Raw genomic sequence first — 12,351 nt, forward strand, 5'->3', positions numbered from 1 at the left:
GCAAAAGATGTTGTGGCACTTTTAACTTTGGAAGACTCTCCCTGCTGGGGGTGTGGTGGAGACAGAGGAGAGGTTGTAGGCTGGTTTTAATGGCTTCAAATTGCCAAGCCCTGGGATCTGAATTCCTTGAGGGAGGGATTCCACCTGAGTTGGGCTTCACCCCTCTCCTGGGGAAGGCACAGGTGGGAGACATCCCTGAAAGCAGCCCATTTCTGCCTATGCCTGGGGCAGTTGCAGCCTGAGAAGTTCCGCCACTGAATCCAGAGGCTGCCAAGTCTCCGTAGAGACACAGCCACTAAAGCCTCCGTTTCCTCCCCTTTCCTCTTTTTCCGTGAGCCCAATGAGCGACCTCTGCCTTGACCAGGTTTAGAGTCTCTTTCCTTTCCCTCTTGGAAGCCTCCTGTGGGGGAGGGGCGCTGGGCGACGGCTGCCATGGCTTGGGGAACTCACGGTTTTGGGGAGGCTTGCAGCCGGTCCAGCTGGTCCCGACTGGGGTGCGCTGCGTGTCTGGTCACTGACGTGGCTCTGGGAGCTGTTCGGTACTGTTTCTGTTTATTTAGTAGTCGTTCTGGAGGACGAACTAAAACGCACACATTGCTAAGTCGCCATCTTGGCCCCTCCTCCCTATGCCATTCTTAACTGCTGGCCTTGCTTCATACTTCACTGCAACAACAGAAGTGATCCATCAACTGGATGCCTCCAAATAGGACTCATAATTTGGGTTCAGTTCAAAACTAAAATGCCAGGTCCATGTTAAAAACTTATTAGAACTTCAAGATGGCAACAGAAAAGCATTAAACCAAATATGGGGTCCACCTAAGCATAAGGCTCTGTGTAACTGCACAGACAGCACACCTAAGAAGCCAGGCCTGCCACCACTAGAGCTACAAATTTACCACAATGCAACTATTTTTAAAGGTCAATTTCCTCACATATATTCTAGATCTTATCCCTCTTCATATTTTCAAGGACTGTACTCTTCCATATAATTATATAGGGAAGTTTTGTTTTTAAATAGCTTGAGATATAATTCACACATCATACAATTTTTCCATTTAAAGTATAAAATTCAACGGTTTTTAGTGTATCACAGGATTGCACACAATTACTATAATCAATTTTAGAACATTTTTTCGTGCTCAAAAGAAATTATGGACCCATTAGCAGTCAATCCCCATTCTGTCCCCACCAACCCTAAGCAGCCACTAATCTATTTTCTATCTCTATAGATTCATTTATTCTGGATGTTTCATCTTAATGGAATCATAAAATATGTGGTCTTTTGTGATTTGCTTCTTTCATTATACATGTTTTCAAGGCTCATTAATATTGCGGCATGTATCAGTATTTCATTCCTTCTTGTTGTCAAATAATATCCTATTGTGTGGCTATACCATATTTTATTTATCCATTCATCATCTGATGGTCATTTAGATTGTTTCCACTTTTTGAGTATTATGAAAAATGCAGCTACAAATATTTGTGCACAAGTTTTTGTATGGAAATATGTTGTCATTTTCTCTTGGTTAAACACCTAGAAGAATTGCTGGGTTATATGTTAAATCCATTTTTAAAATTTTGAGGAACTTCCAAACTACTTTTCAAAGCAGATTTACCACTTTATAGTCCCATCAGCCATGTATGAGGTTACAATTTCTCCAAATCCCTGTAAAAAAATTATGTCTTTTTTATTATAGCCATTCTAATGGGTATGAAGTGGCATCGTACTGCGGTTTTGAGTTGCACTTCTCTACTGGCGAATGATGTTGAGCATCTTTTCATATGCTTATTGGCCATTAGGTTATCTTCCTTGGAAGTTTTTTATAGACTAAAATTCAAGAGATGGTATAGGTGAACTCAGTAAGAGTCACTTACTAAGAGTTCGGTTTTGAGAAAGTACAGAACATAAAAGAGCATAAGAAATGGCATTTAATGTAAGATATGCCACGCTTAAATTACAAGATGCTTGCTTTGTACAGAACTGTGTGTGTATGTGCGTGCATATGTTTAAATTGGTGGAGGATGAAACTGAGACAGTAGTCATGAAAGCAGGAGACAGATAGGAAACAATGAGGCAGTAAAGAAGTAAAGAAAGGAAAATTCGAAAGTATGGGGAAATGTTTTGATAACCTCAGGCTAAAGAAGTGGTATTCAGGTTGAGTTCAACTCATTTTCCAGGACATGGAGAATATATCCAACTATTCTCTCTTCCTCCCTTCCATCATTCCCATTAGCCCTCAAAACTGATCTGCTATATCTCAGCTTAAAAAAAAACTTCTTCCAATTCCATCCCTTCTTCCATCTGTTTTTCTTTTCTTCTACTCCTCTTCAGAGGCAAGCTTTCTCTGTAGTCCTTAGATCTGACCTTCTATATAACTCTTCAACCTGTCCCATTCTGGCATGCCTCTCACTAGTTCACCAAAATTGTACTTGCTAAAGTCACCAGTTTCTTCATGACTCTAAATGCACTATTTTTTTCCTTCTTTCCTCCTTCTCCCTTTCAATCTGACTATAGAGTTTTTCCAGATATTGATTCTAGACCCCCTTCTCTTCCTCTCTCTCTAGTTACTTTTTCTGAAGTGATTTCATCCATTTCCATGACTTTAAAAAAACATCCACAATACGGTACACTCCCATATGGTTTCTTAATCTCTAAATTTATAGTTGATGGCCCAATATCTCCATCTTCTATGCTCTTAGACCTCCTGCCTTTCCTATCACATTACTATCCATTTTATCACAATTATCCACCAAGCTGCTCAAGATAGAAACCTAGAAGTCATTCTTGATCCTTATCACTCTTTCATCCCCTATGTCTAATCCACCAACTTGATTAGCAAAATTGTTTTGAATCCACCCACATCTCTCCATCACTCCTACAAACACTGTAGTGCAAGCAAACATGAACTCTCACCAAAATCTTTGAAACTGTCTACTAATGGTTCTTCTGGCTGTCACTCTAGCTCTCCTTCAATTCGTTTCCCAATTTATAATTGGGGACAGCATGGTGTAGTGAAAAGATTACATGTGTAGTGCCATGAGACAAGCTGCTTAAACAAATCTGTTAACAGTTAAGCATTACTTTTTCTCATCTGTAAGATAGGGATAACACTACTTACCTAACAGGAATGACAGAAAGAAAAAATATAAGTAATGTAAAATGCTTAGGATAATGAGTAACATCGAACAGCCACTCAAGCAGTAGCTTCTGCTACATACAAAATAAAGTCCACACATCTCCCCAAAGACCTCCAGATTCCAGATCGAGTATACTGATTTACAAGTATTTCTCAGCATGAAACACTGCTCTGGCTACATAGTGAATTTCTTATTTTTACCTTAAATTAGTGATTAATAGGCATCCATTATCCACAGGGAAGTTGGAAAAACTTACAAAGCAAATTTTAATTTTCCTTCATTAAACTTATATGGAGTATATAGTCATATATATGCTGTATAGATTGTTCATAATGAATAACTTAATTGTTAAATTCCAAAAGGGTGGGCCATGGTGGCTCAGCAGGCAAGAATGCTCGCCTGCCATGCCAGAGGACCTGGGTTCAATTTCCAGTGCCTGGCTATGTAAAACAAAAAACAAACAAAAAAAAAACTCCAAAACTGTTTTAAATTATTGACCTAAGTAGCTGAAAAAATAATTAATTCCTATAAAAGCACTGGTTAAAAATGTCCTATATTGAGAGAAAGCTAGCAGAAGTCGCCATGTTCACCATGTGCCTTTCCAGTTGAGAGAGAAACCCTGAACTTCATTAGCCTTTCTTGAGTGGAGGTAACCTCTTGTTGGTGCCTTAATTCGGACATATTTATAGACTTGCTTTAATTGGGACATTTTCACAGCCTTGGAACTGTAAACTTGCCTTAATAAATTCCCCCTTATAAAAAGCATTCCCCAAAATGTCCTTTATTAACTAAATTTATGATTTATGTAGTTATTCTTCTTCAATACTTGCTTTTTTCTTTGTTTTTCCAGGGCTTGGAGGGAAAGTTTTTTTAGCAAGTGAAATTTCACAAGCTGCAGTGTCTGTAAATAAAAACATAATTTAATATTCTAATTATTTAGGCTATCATTACCTATATGTACAGAGCATAAGAGGCCTCAAACTAGGAAATACTGATTTTAAAGACTGTGCCTTTATAATAGTGCTAACAGATAGGAGAAAATACTCCTAAAAATAACTTTTTCAACAGCATCAGGCTTCATAGAAGTAAAAAACTGGATAAAATTTTTTCTTTTAATTAGTAGAGAAAGTTGTATGTGATTACAACTATTAATTATCCAATCATTTCTGTTCTTTTGTACATTCATGCTTTACCTTTATTCTGCAATATTTCTATCAGTACTTAAAACTTGCTCAAGCTTCTCTCATCTTAAAAAAAAACTTTCCCTCTATTCCACATCCTCCTTCTCCTATAGCTCCTTCTTCCTCTTGTCCATAGGCAAGTTTCTTCAAAGAGATGTCTACCTATGCTAACTTTACTCACAGTTCTCCTATTCACTCCCACAGCAACTCCCTTTCATTAGTTCTTTACTCTTGTTCACAAGCTATCTTACTATAAAACAAATCCTCCTTCTAATGATTAGCCTAGAAACAGGAAGATGAAATTCCTTTCTAGGGACTGTGCTTTTACAAATGCAGTTTTTATCAATAGATGGATTTCTTCTAGGATATAAACTATCTTAATCGTTTCTATACTCACAGTTTCTAACATAATGCCTGACATTTAGTAAATATTCATTAAAACAACTTTTTTTACACTTTTTAAAATTTTATAATATAACATATACACAAAGCAAAGAAAGAAAAAAGCAACAGTTTTCAAAGCATTCTTCAATAAGCAGTTATAGGACAGATCCCAGAGTTTGTCATGGGCTACCATACCATCCTCTCAGATTTTTCCTTCTAGCTGCTCCAGAATATAGGAGGCTAAAAGGAATAAAAAATTTTTTATTATCATAATTGACTTTTTCTTTCTTTTTTGTGAAAAATAACATATATACAAAAAAAGCAATAAATTTCAAAGCACAGCACAACAATTAGTTGTAGAACAGATTTCAGACTTTGGTATGGGTTACAATTCCACAATTTACCATTTTAACTTCTAGCTGTTCAAAGAATCTGGAGACTAAAAGAAATACCAATTTAATTATTCAGAAATCATATTTGTTTGTTAAACCCATCTTCTCTGTGTAACTCCACTATCACCTTTGATCTTTCTATCCCCCTTTTTAGGGGTATTTGGGCTATGGTCATTCTAACTTTTTCATGTTGGAAAGGGCTGGGGCCTCTAGGTTTCAGGACTTACCTGGTCTAGGAACCCATCTGGAGGTTGTAGGCTACTGGAAACTTACCCTTGTGCATGGAACTTTTGTAGAATCTTATATATTGCCCTAGGTGTTCTTTAGGATTGACTAGAATGGCTTTGGTTGGGGTTTGGCAAGTTATGATAGGTAGCAAGGTCTAACTGAAGCTTGCGTAAGAGTGACCTCCAGGGCGGGCCATGGTGGCTCAGCAGGCAAGAATGCTCGCCTGCCCTGCCTAGAGGACCTGGGTCCCGGGTTCGATTCCCAGTGCTTGCCCATGTTAAAAAAAAAAAAAAAAAGAGCGACCTCCAGCACAGCCTCTCTAAAACAACTTCTTAAAGTGAAGATTATAAATTTTTTTTAGTTCATATTTTGAATAAACAACCATTAGGAGCAAAATCAGCAATTCTTCAAAGTTTACCCCCAAATAGATGCTATATATTGTTGCAGGAAAGAAATAAATAGAAATTTGAGATACAGCACAGGTTAATAAGGATGTAAAAATCCCGCTTAGTTTATTCTAATAATAAACTTAACAAAAGACTGCCTATACCATTTAGCATATTGTTGGTCTCTTTAATTTTTCAATCATCACACATAACTCCAATATATCTGTTTACTTTCTTTGTCTCCAACGGTGAAACTCATAGAGGGAGGAAATGTGTACAGTGGGAATATCCCCACTGTATATATAGCAATGCCTTTCACAGAGTACATATTCATTAAATGTTTATAAAATGAATAAATGATAAGCCCTGTGGGGATAGTTAAGAATCACTTTCTAACTCCACATAACTTCATTTCAAGCTAACAAAATATTGTTTTTTTCCTGGGCTAACAATTTCCTTTGGTAATTCTGCATTATGGCAAAAATAAAGAAAGAGAGAATCATGAAAATAATGTTTCACTATTTGTTACCTGATTCTGAATTTGAAGTACCCTTGGATTCTGGAGAAATATTTTGGTCTGTTAATGTCATCACTCTATAAATAAGAACATATTAATGATATTTTCTCAATCTCAGTAATTTTTGAGTATGCTCAAACAATTCTTAAAAACATTTATACAAAATTATCCTGCAGAAAAATATAACTCGTTAGAAAAATTTTTAACATATATAGATAAACAAAAGTAGTTTAATAATAAAAGGCAATATATTAATATATTTATAAACGGTATGTCATTATGTGCAGAAGACAAGGCATAGTATTTAGAATCAAACAGATCTGGGTTTAAACCCCAGTTCTGGTACTCTTACTTGAACAGTCTTGGGAAATTACTTAATCTAACTTGAGTTTTAGTTTTACCTCATTTATACAAAAGAGATAGCAATCCTGTTTCCCAGGATTCTTGTGCCAAGGATTTCAAGTAACATGAGAGAATGAGAGAACATTTTTTAACTTTAATAATCTTTTCTCTTTTGCATGTCCACAAACAAGACTCTCCCAATTCTATCCAAATATGCAGGAGAAGATTAGCTGCTATAAGAGGAATACAAACAGAAATGAAGGACCAAAGTGCAGACTGTGACCACTAAAATGGGACTTCTGAGTTCTTAGCAAGACAATGGAGTTGAAAATCAGTTGTGAGAACAGGAATTTTCTAAATTTCTATTACTGGTTTTCTGAATAGCCAAATTCAGTAAGCTGAAGGCAACTTACACTTTCTATTTCTCCCTTAAACTCATTCTGTCAAAATTGTACTTTCTTGCTCTGAATGAGTTTTCAGATGGATTTCACTGCTTTTATGCCCACTCTCTGATAATAAACAGTCATTTCTAGGTAATAAAAAGTCCAGTGTAGAGTGACATCATCAATATGGTGACATACATCCCCTGGGAAAGTCTTCTTTCAGAAAAAACTAATAAAAGAACAAATTCTGCCTGGTACTCTGAAAGATGACAGAGACTGAAGAAAGGGAAATCGCACAATTGAAGGGAAAAAAAAACACCAAAAACTAGATGCTCTATGACCTGGACCCACCAGTCTGCACTCTTCCCTCTCATTTAGTCCTAAACAGCTTAAGAGTCACACAGAGGCAGCATGGCCTGGGGACAGCCTGCTCTGGATGCAGACAATAGAACCACTCAGAGCAGAGAGTTAGAAACACACCCACATCTAGGTACAGGGACCCAAGTCCACCGAGACCAGGGTAAAACACAAGTGGCTGACTAGTACAAATGTACAAAAAGGCCTCCATGAAATAAAAGAGACTATGGTAGAACTGTTGGCCAGAGGCATACACTCAACTGGTCACACATTCAACCTAATCTCTGACTGCTGGTGCACCCACATATGACCATTTTGGACTGACCCAATCTGGCTCCCCAGAGCAGGATACCTACTGGGGAAGTAACCAGTGGCAGAAAAGTCTCACAAAAAAGGGAACAAAACTGAACTTCTGTAAGACAGGATGGGTCCCAATACTGAAAGGTATAAAGAAAAGGGGACACTTAGTGAGTAAAACAATTTAAATCATATGAACTGCACAAAAACAAACAGAACATCTCACAATTCCAAGAAAAGAAACAAAGGAAAGGAAGCTTTTTTTCTGGAGGCGAAACAATCACATACAAGAGGGCAATCTTAAAAATCATATTTCATATCAAGGCCAAGAGTCAGGTGCAGAAGAGCTGAGAAAACCTGAACAGTAAACCACAGGTTATCTAAAGGCCAGAGTAAGTTGGACCACGTGTCAAAGAAGAGCCTTAACACAAAGCCAATCAACGGCAAAACCCTAGGCAAGAGGGAGAAATTGACCTTCAGAGTTGGCACAAAATAATCAGTAACCTAGACAACAGCAAAAAATTACAAGCCATACTTAGAAACAGGAAGTTATGGTTCAGTCAAGGGAACAAATGAAAACTTCAGAGGAAGACACAAACTTTGGAAAACCTAATCAAAGTTGTTTGTCCAACAAACTGTTCTAAATCAATTCAAGGAAATGAAGGAAAATATGGACAGAAATAAACTAAAGGTGGATATACAGCTAAAATATATTAAGAAGACGAGGTGTGAGCAAAAGAATTAGAAAGTTTTAAAAGCAGAAAATTTGGAGATGAAAGGCACAAGAAAGGAGATTAAAAATACACTAGAGGCATACAAGAGTAGATTTAAACAGGCAGAAGAAAAAAATCAATGCTTTAGAAGGCAGGATAATCAAAAACATAAAGTCAAAAGAATAGATAGAGAAAAGAATAGAAAATATTGGGCAGTATCTACTGGACTTAAATGACAACATGAAATGTAGGAATATACGCATCATGAGTGTTCCTGAAAGCAAACAGAAGAGAAAAGGGGAAGACAGAATATTTCAGGAAATAATGGCCAAAACTTTCCCAACTTTCATGAAAGACATAAATATTCATGTCCAAGAAGTGCAACTTACTCTAAACAGTAAACCTATGCCAAGACACATACTAATTAGAATGTCAAATAAAGAGCTAATTCTGAAAACAGCAAAAGCAAAGCAACTCATCACATACAGAGGCTCCTCAATAAGATTAAGTGCCAATTTCTTATCAGAAACCATGGAGGTGAGAACGCAGTGGTATGATATATTTAAGGTACTGAAAGAGAGAAACACTGCCAGCCAAAAACTTTATCAGGCATAACCGTCCTTCAAAAATGAGGGAGAGTCACAGATAAACAGAAACTGAGACAGTTCATCACAAAAAGACATGCCCTACAAGAAATACTAAAGGGACTCCTTCAGGTTGAAAGGAAAAGACAGGAGAGAGTGACTTGGGAGTATCGTGAAGAAGTGAAGAACTTCGGTAAAGGTAACTAAAAGGGTAAGGCAAAACCCAATACTAGTGTATCCTCAATATATAACTCTAATCTTTAATTCCTTTAAGAGTTGAAATACAATTGAATAAGAAATAGTGATGTTGCCTGATACTGGACACACAAAATACCAAGACATAATGTGGGACACAACAACATAAAGGGGTAAATGAAGTGATAAAGGAGCAAATGATACGTATGCTATTAAAGTTAAGTTCATATCTTTTCAAATTAGTAGGTTATATGTGTAGGTTAGGTAATACAATCCCCAGGGTAACAAAAAAGAAAATATTCTGAAAATATACAGAAGCAGAAATGAGAAAGAGATCAGACACATACAGCACAAAGGTTCAACTTTATAGAAAAGCAGGCTGAATAAAGGAAAAGAGAGACAAGAAGATATGATAGGTAAAAAACAAAGGACACAGCGAGGACTTCCGAGAAGATGGTCGACTAGAGCAGCTCGAGATTAGCCCTGCCCCACAGAAAAGTTAGAGAAGGGTCAGGAGGGAGACTGAGGTGGCAATTCAGGAGTATGGCTGACCTGGGAGTCACCACATGTGGTAACTTCTATACCACATGTGGCAACCCTGGTTGCAGAGGCTGAGGAACTGAGAGGTACTAAGCTAGAGCCTGGTGCAGAGGTGAGATGCACCGACAGGAACATGGAACTAGGAAGTAAGCCAGCTGCATTCCTTGGGAGCATTACCCTCACCAGAGCAGCCCCGTGACCAACGACTCAGCACATCCTCCATGCACCTGAACCCCATGACCCACTCCCATTCCCCATGCTCCAGGTGCTACCCACCAGCCCCCAGTGCACATACCTGCTCCCCACCCCCACCCCAAGTGCAGCCCAACCTACCTCTCCCCACCCCTCCCAAGCACTACCTCTATAGCAAGCAGGCTTTGGAGCAGGCAGGCCTCCCCCACCCACTTCTTCTTCTGGTTCAGCTGCCTCTTCCATGGAAAATCCGCAACCCCCACCCTTAGCATTCAGGAATGGGTGAAACTGCAAGTAGGCAAGATAAGACACATTCCTGGAATAGGAGTCCCTCCCTTAGCCTCCAGGAAAGGGTGAAACTGCAAGTAGGCAACATAAGACATTCCTGGGATGGAGACCCCTTCCTTAACGGCCCACATGCTTTTGTAACCCAGCCTTGCACTCTTACCAATTTAAACCAGCCAATCATTTACCTTGTCTTTAACAGGTCATCCTGTCTATAAAAACTGATATTAACCTTTTGTTCAGGGCTCAGACTTTCAAAGGCTACTCGGCTGAGCTCTATGACCATAGAAAATAAAACCTACTTCCTGAAACTTCGGAGCCTTGGCCTGGTTTGTTCTATCTCTGTGTAACATTCCAGAAGGCTCAAAGCCTTGTCCCTTTTTCGCACAACACCTCCCTCTCCCTTTTCGCTGCAGGTTGCTGCCAGCACATAAAGGCCGCAGGCACTGAACTCCATACCTAGGCTACTCCAGCCCCCCGCCCACAGTGTTGCACAGCCTCACCAGGCCCTGCCTGAGCTCAGTGCATCCGTTTATAGCACTCCCAGGCTCGCACATGTGCCACGAGCCCCCAGTCACATCATTCAGCTCTGGGAACCGCACTTTACAGCAGTCCTAGAACCGCGCATGTGCACAGCCCTCAGCCTCACTTCCCAGCTCTGAGAAAGTGCCGACCAGCACAGCTGGGTCACATCTGTCCCCAATCCATGAAGGAATAACACTGACCTGCTGCTATAACTCTATGCATGCGCACAAAGGGCCTCATGCCTTAGACCAGTGCACACCAGGGTTATGCCCCCGAGACTGGTGCACCCGCACAGCTACATCCTCCCTGACCACTGAGTGCCCACGTTCACAAGCATCAGCATAGTATCCCCAACCTGCGCCCATAGCTGCCCTGAAACAAATCATTGTACTGAGTGCTCCACCCCATGCCCTGCTCCCTGCTATACAACCACCCCAAAAACACAAGGCCTTAGACTACTGAAAGAAATCAACTCCCAAAGTAAATCAATCAAGATATTTACATGCCACAAAGATAGAAGAATATCACTAAGCATATCACAATGCAGACAGATGCAGCCCTGCCTAATGACCAAATCAAAACAACAAAGGAGAGACAGACATTGGAACTAATCAAAGATGTTCATACAACTCTACTTAATAAAATAAATGGGATAGCAAATGACATAAAGGAGATAAAAAAGACAGTAGAAGAGCACAAAGAGGAATTTAAAAGAATAAATAGAAAAATAGTGGAAATCACAGAGATTAAAGACTCTGTTGACCAAATAAAAAACATACTCGAGGCACACAACACCAGATTTGAGGAGATAGAAGAAAGAATAAGTGATATAGTGGACAGGATAATTTCACTTCAAAGACTCAAAACAACAAATGGCAAAAAAGATGGAAAAAATTCAGTGGGAACTCAGGGAAATGATAGACAAAAAAAAAGTGCACAAAAATAAAAATCATTGGGGTTCCAGAAGGAGAAGAGAGGAATAAAGCACTAGGAAGAGTAGTTGAGGATATAAAGGGGGAAAACTTTCCAACCCTCATAAAGGACATAAATATACAACTCAAAGAAACTCAAAGAACTCCAAACAGAATAAATCCAAATAGGCCTTCCCCAAGGCACATACTAATCAGACTGTCAAATATTGTAGAAAAGCAGAGAATCCTGAAAGTGGCAAGAGAAATCAATTCTATTACATACAAGGGAAATCAAATAAGACTGACTTCAGACTACTCAACTAGCACCCTGGAAGCAAGAAGGCAGTGGTATGATATATCAAGATGCCAAAAGAGAAAGACTTCCAGCCAAGAATTCTGTACCCAGCCAAAATGTCCTTCAAAATTGAGGGAGATTAAAGTGTTCACAGACAAAGTCCTGAAAGAATTTGTCAACAATAGACCAGCCCTACAAGAAATACTAAAAGGAGTTCTGCTGGCTGAAAAAAAAAAAAAAAAAGAAAGGAGAGGTCTGGAGGAGGACACAGAATTGAAGCGTACAACTAAGAGTAATTTAAAGAATGCAAAGAGACCAAGGGAAAAGAATATATAGATCTGACAAACAAAATAAAAAAGATAAGATGGTAGAATCAAGAAACGCCTTTTCAGTAATAACTTTGAATGTTAATGGACTAAATTTACCAATTAAAAGATACAGATTGGCAGAATGGATTAAGAAACATAATCCAGCTATATGCTGCTTAAAAGAGACGCATCTTAGAC

The 12,351-nt window shown here is 38.8% G+C and overlaps 1 protein-coding gene across 9 annotated transcripts in view; it reads right to left on the minus strand.

The window, feature by feature from the left end:
* LOC143664910 (meiosis-specific kinetochore protein-like) overlaps nt 1–12,351 on the minus strand; it is a 150,817-nt gene that overhangs the window by 97,312 nt on the left and 41,154 nt on the right. For all 9 annotated transcript variants that reach the window (XR_013166669.1, XR_013166668.1, XR_013166673.1 and 6 more), the window contains exons 8-9: nt 6,239–6,303; nt 3,969–4,039 (exon numbers count right to left, since the gene is read on the minus strand). Coding sequence is in view for 3 of the 9 variants with exons in the window: in XM_077138355.1 (XP_076994470.1) it covers nt 3,969–4,039; nt 6,239–6,303 (136 nt within the window). In the remaining 6 variants the exon portion in view is untranslated. The remainder of the gene's footprint in view (nt 1–3,968; nt 4,040–6,238; nt 6,304–12,351) is intronic.

Source organism: Tamandua tetradactyla, chromosome 20 (genome assembly GCF_023851605.1).
Source record: "Tamandua tetradactyla isolate mTamTet1 chromosome 20, mTamTet1.pri, whole genome shotgun sequence".
NCBI lineage: Eukaryota > Metazoa > Chordata > Mammalia > Pilosa > Myrmecophagidae > Tamandua > Tamandua tetradactyla.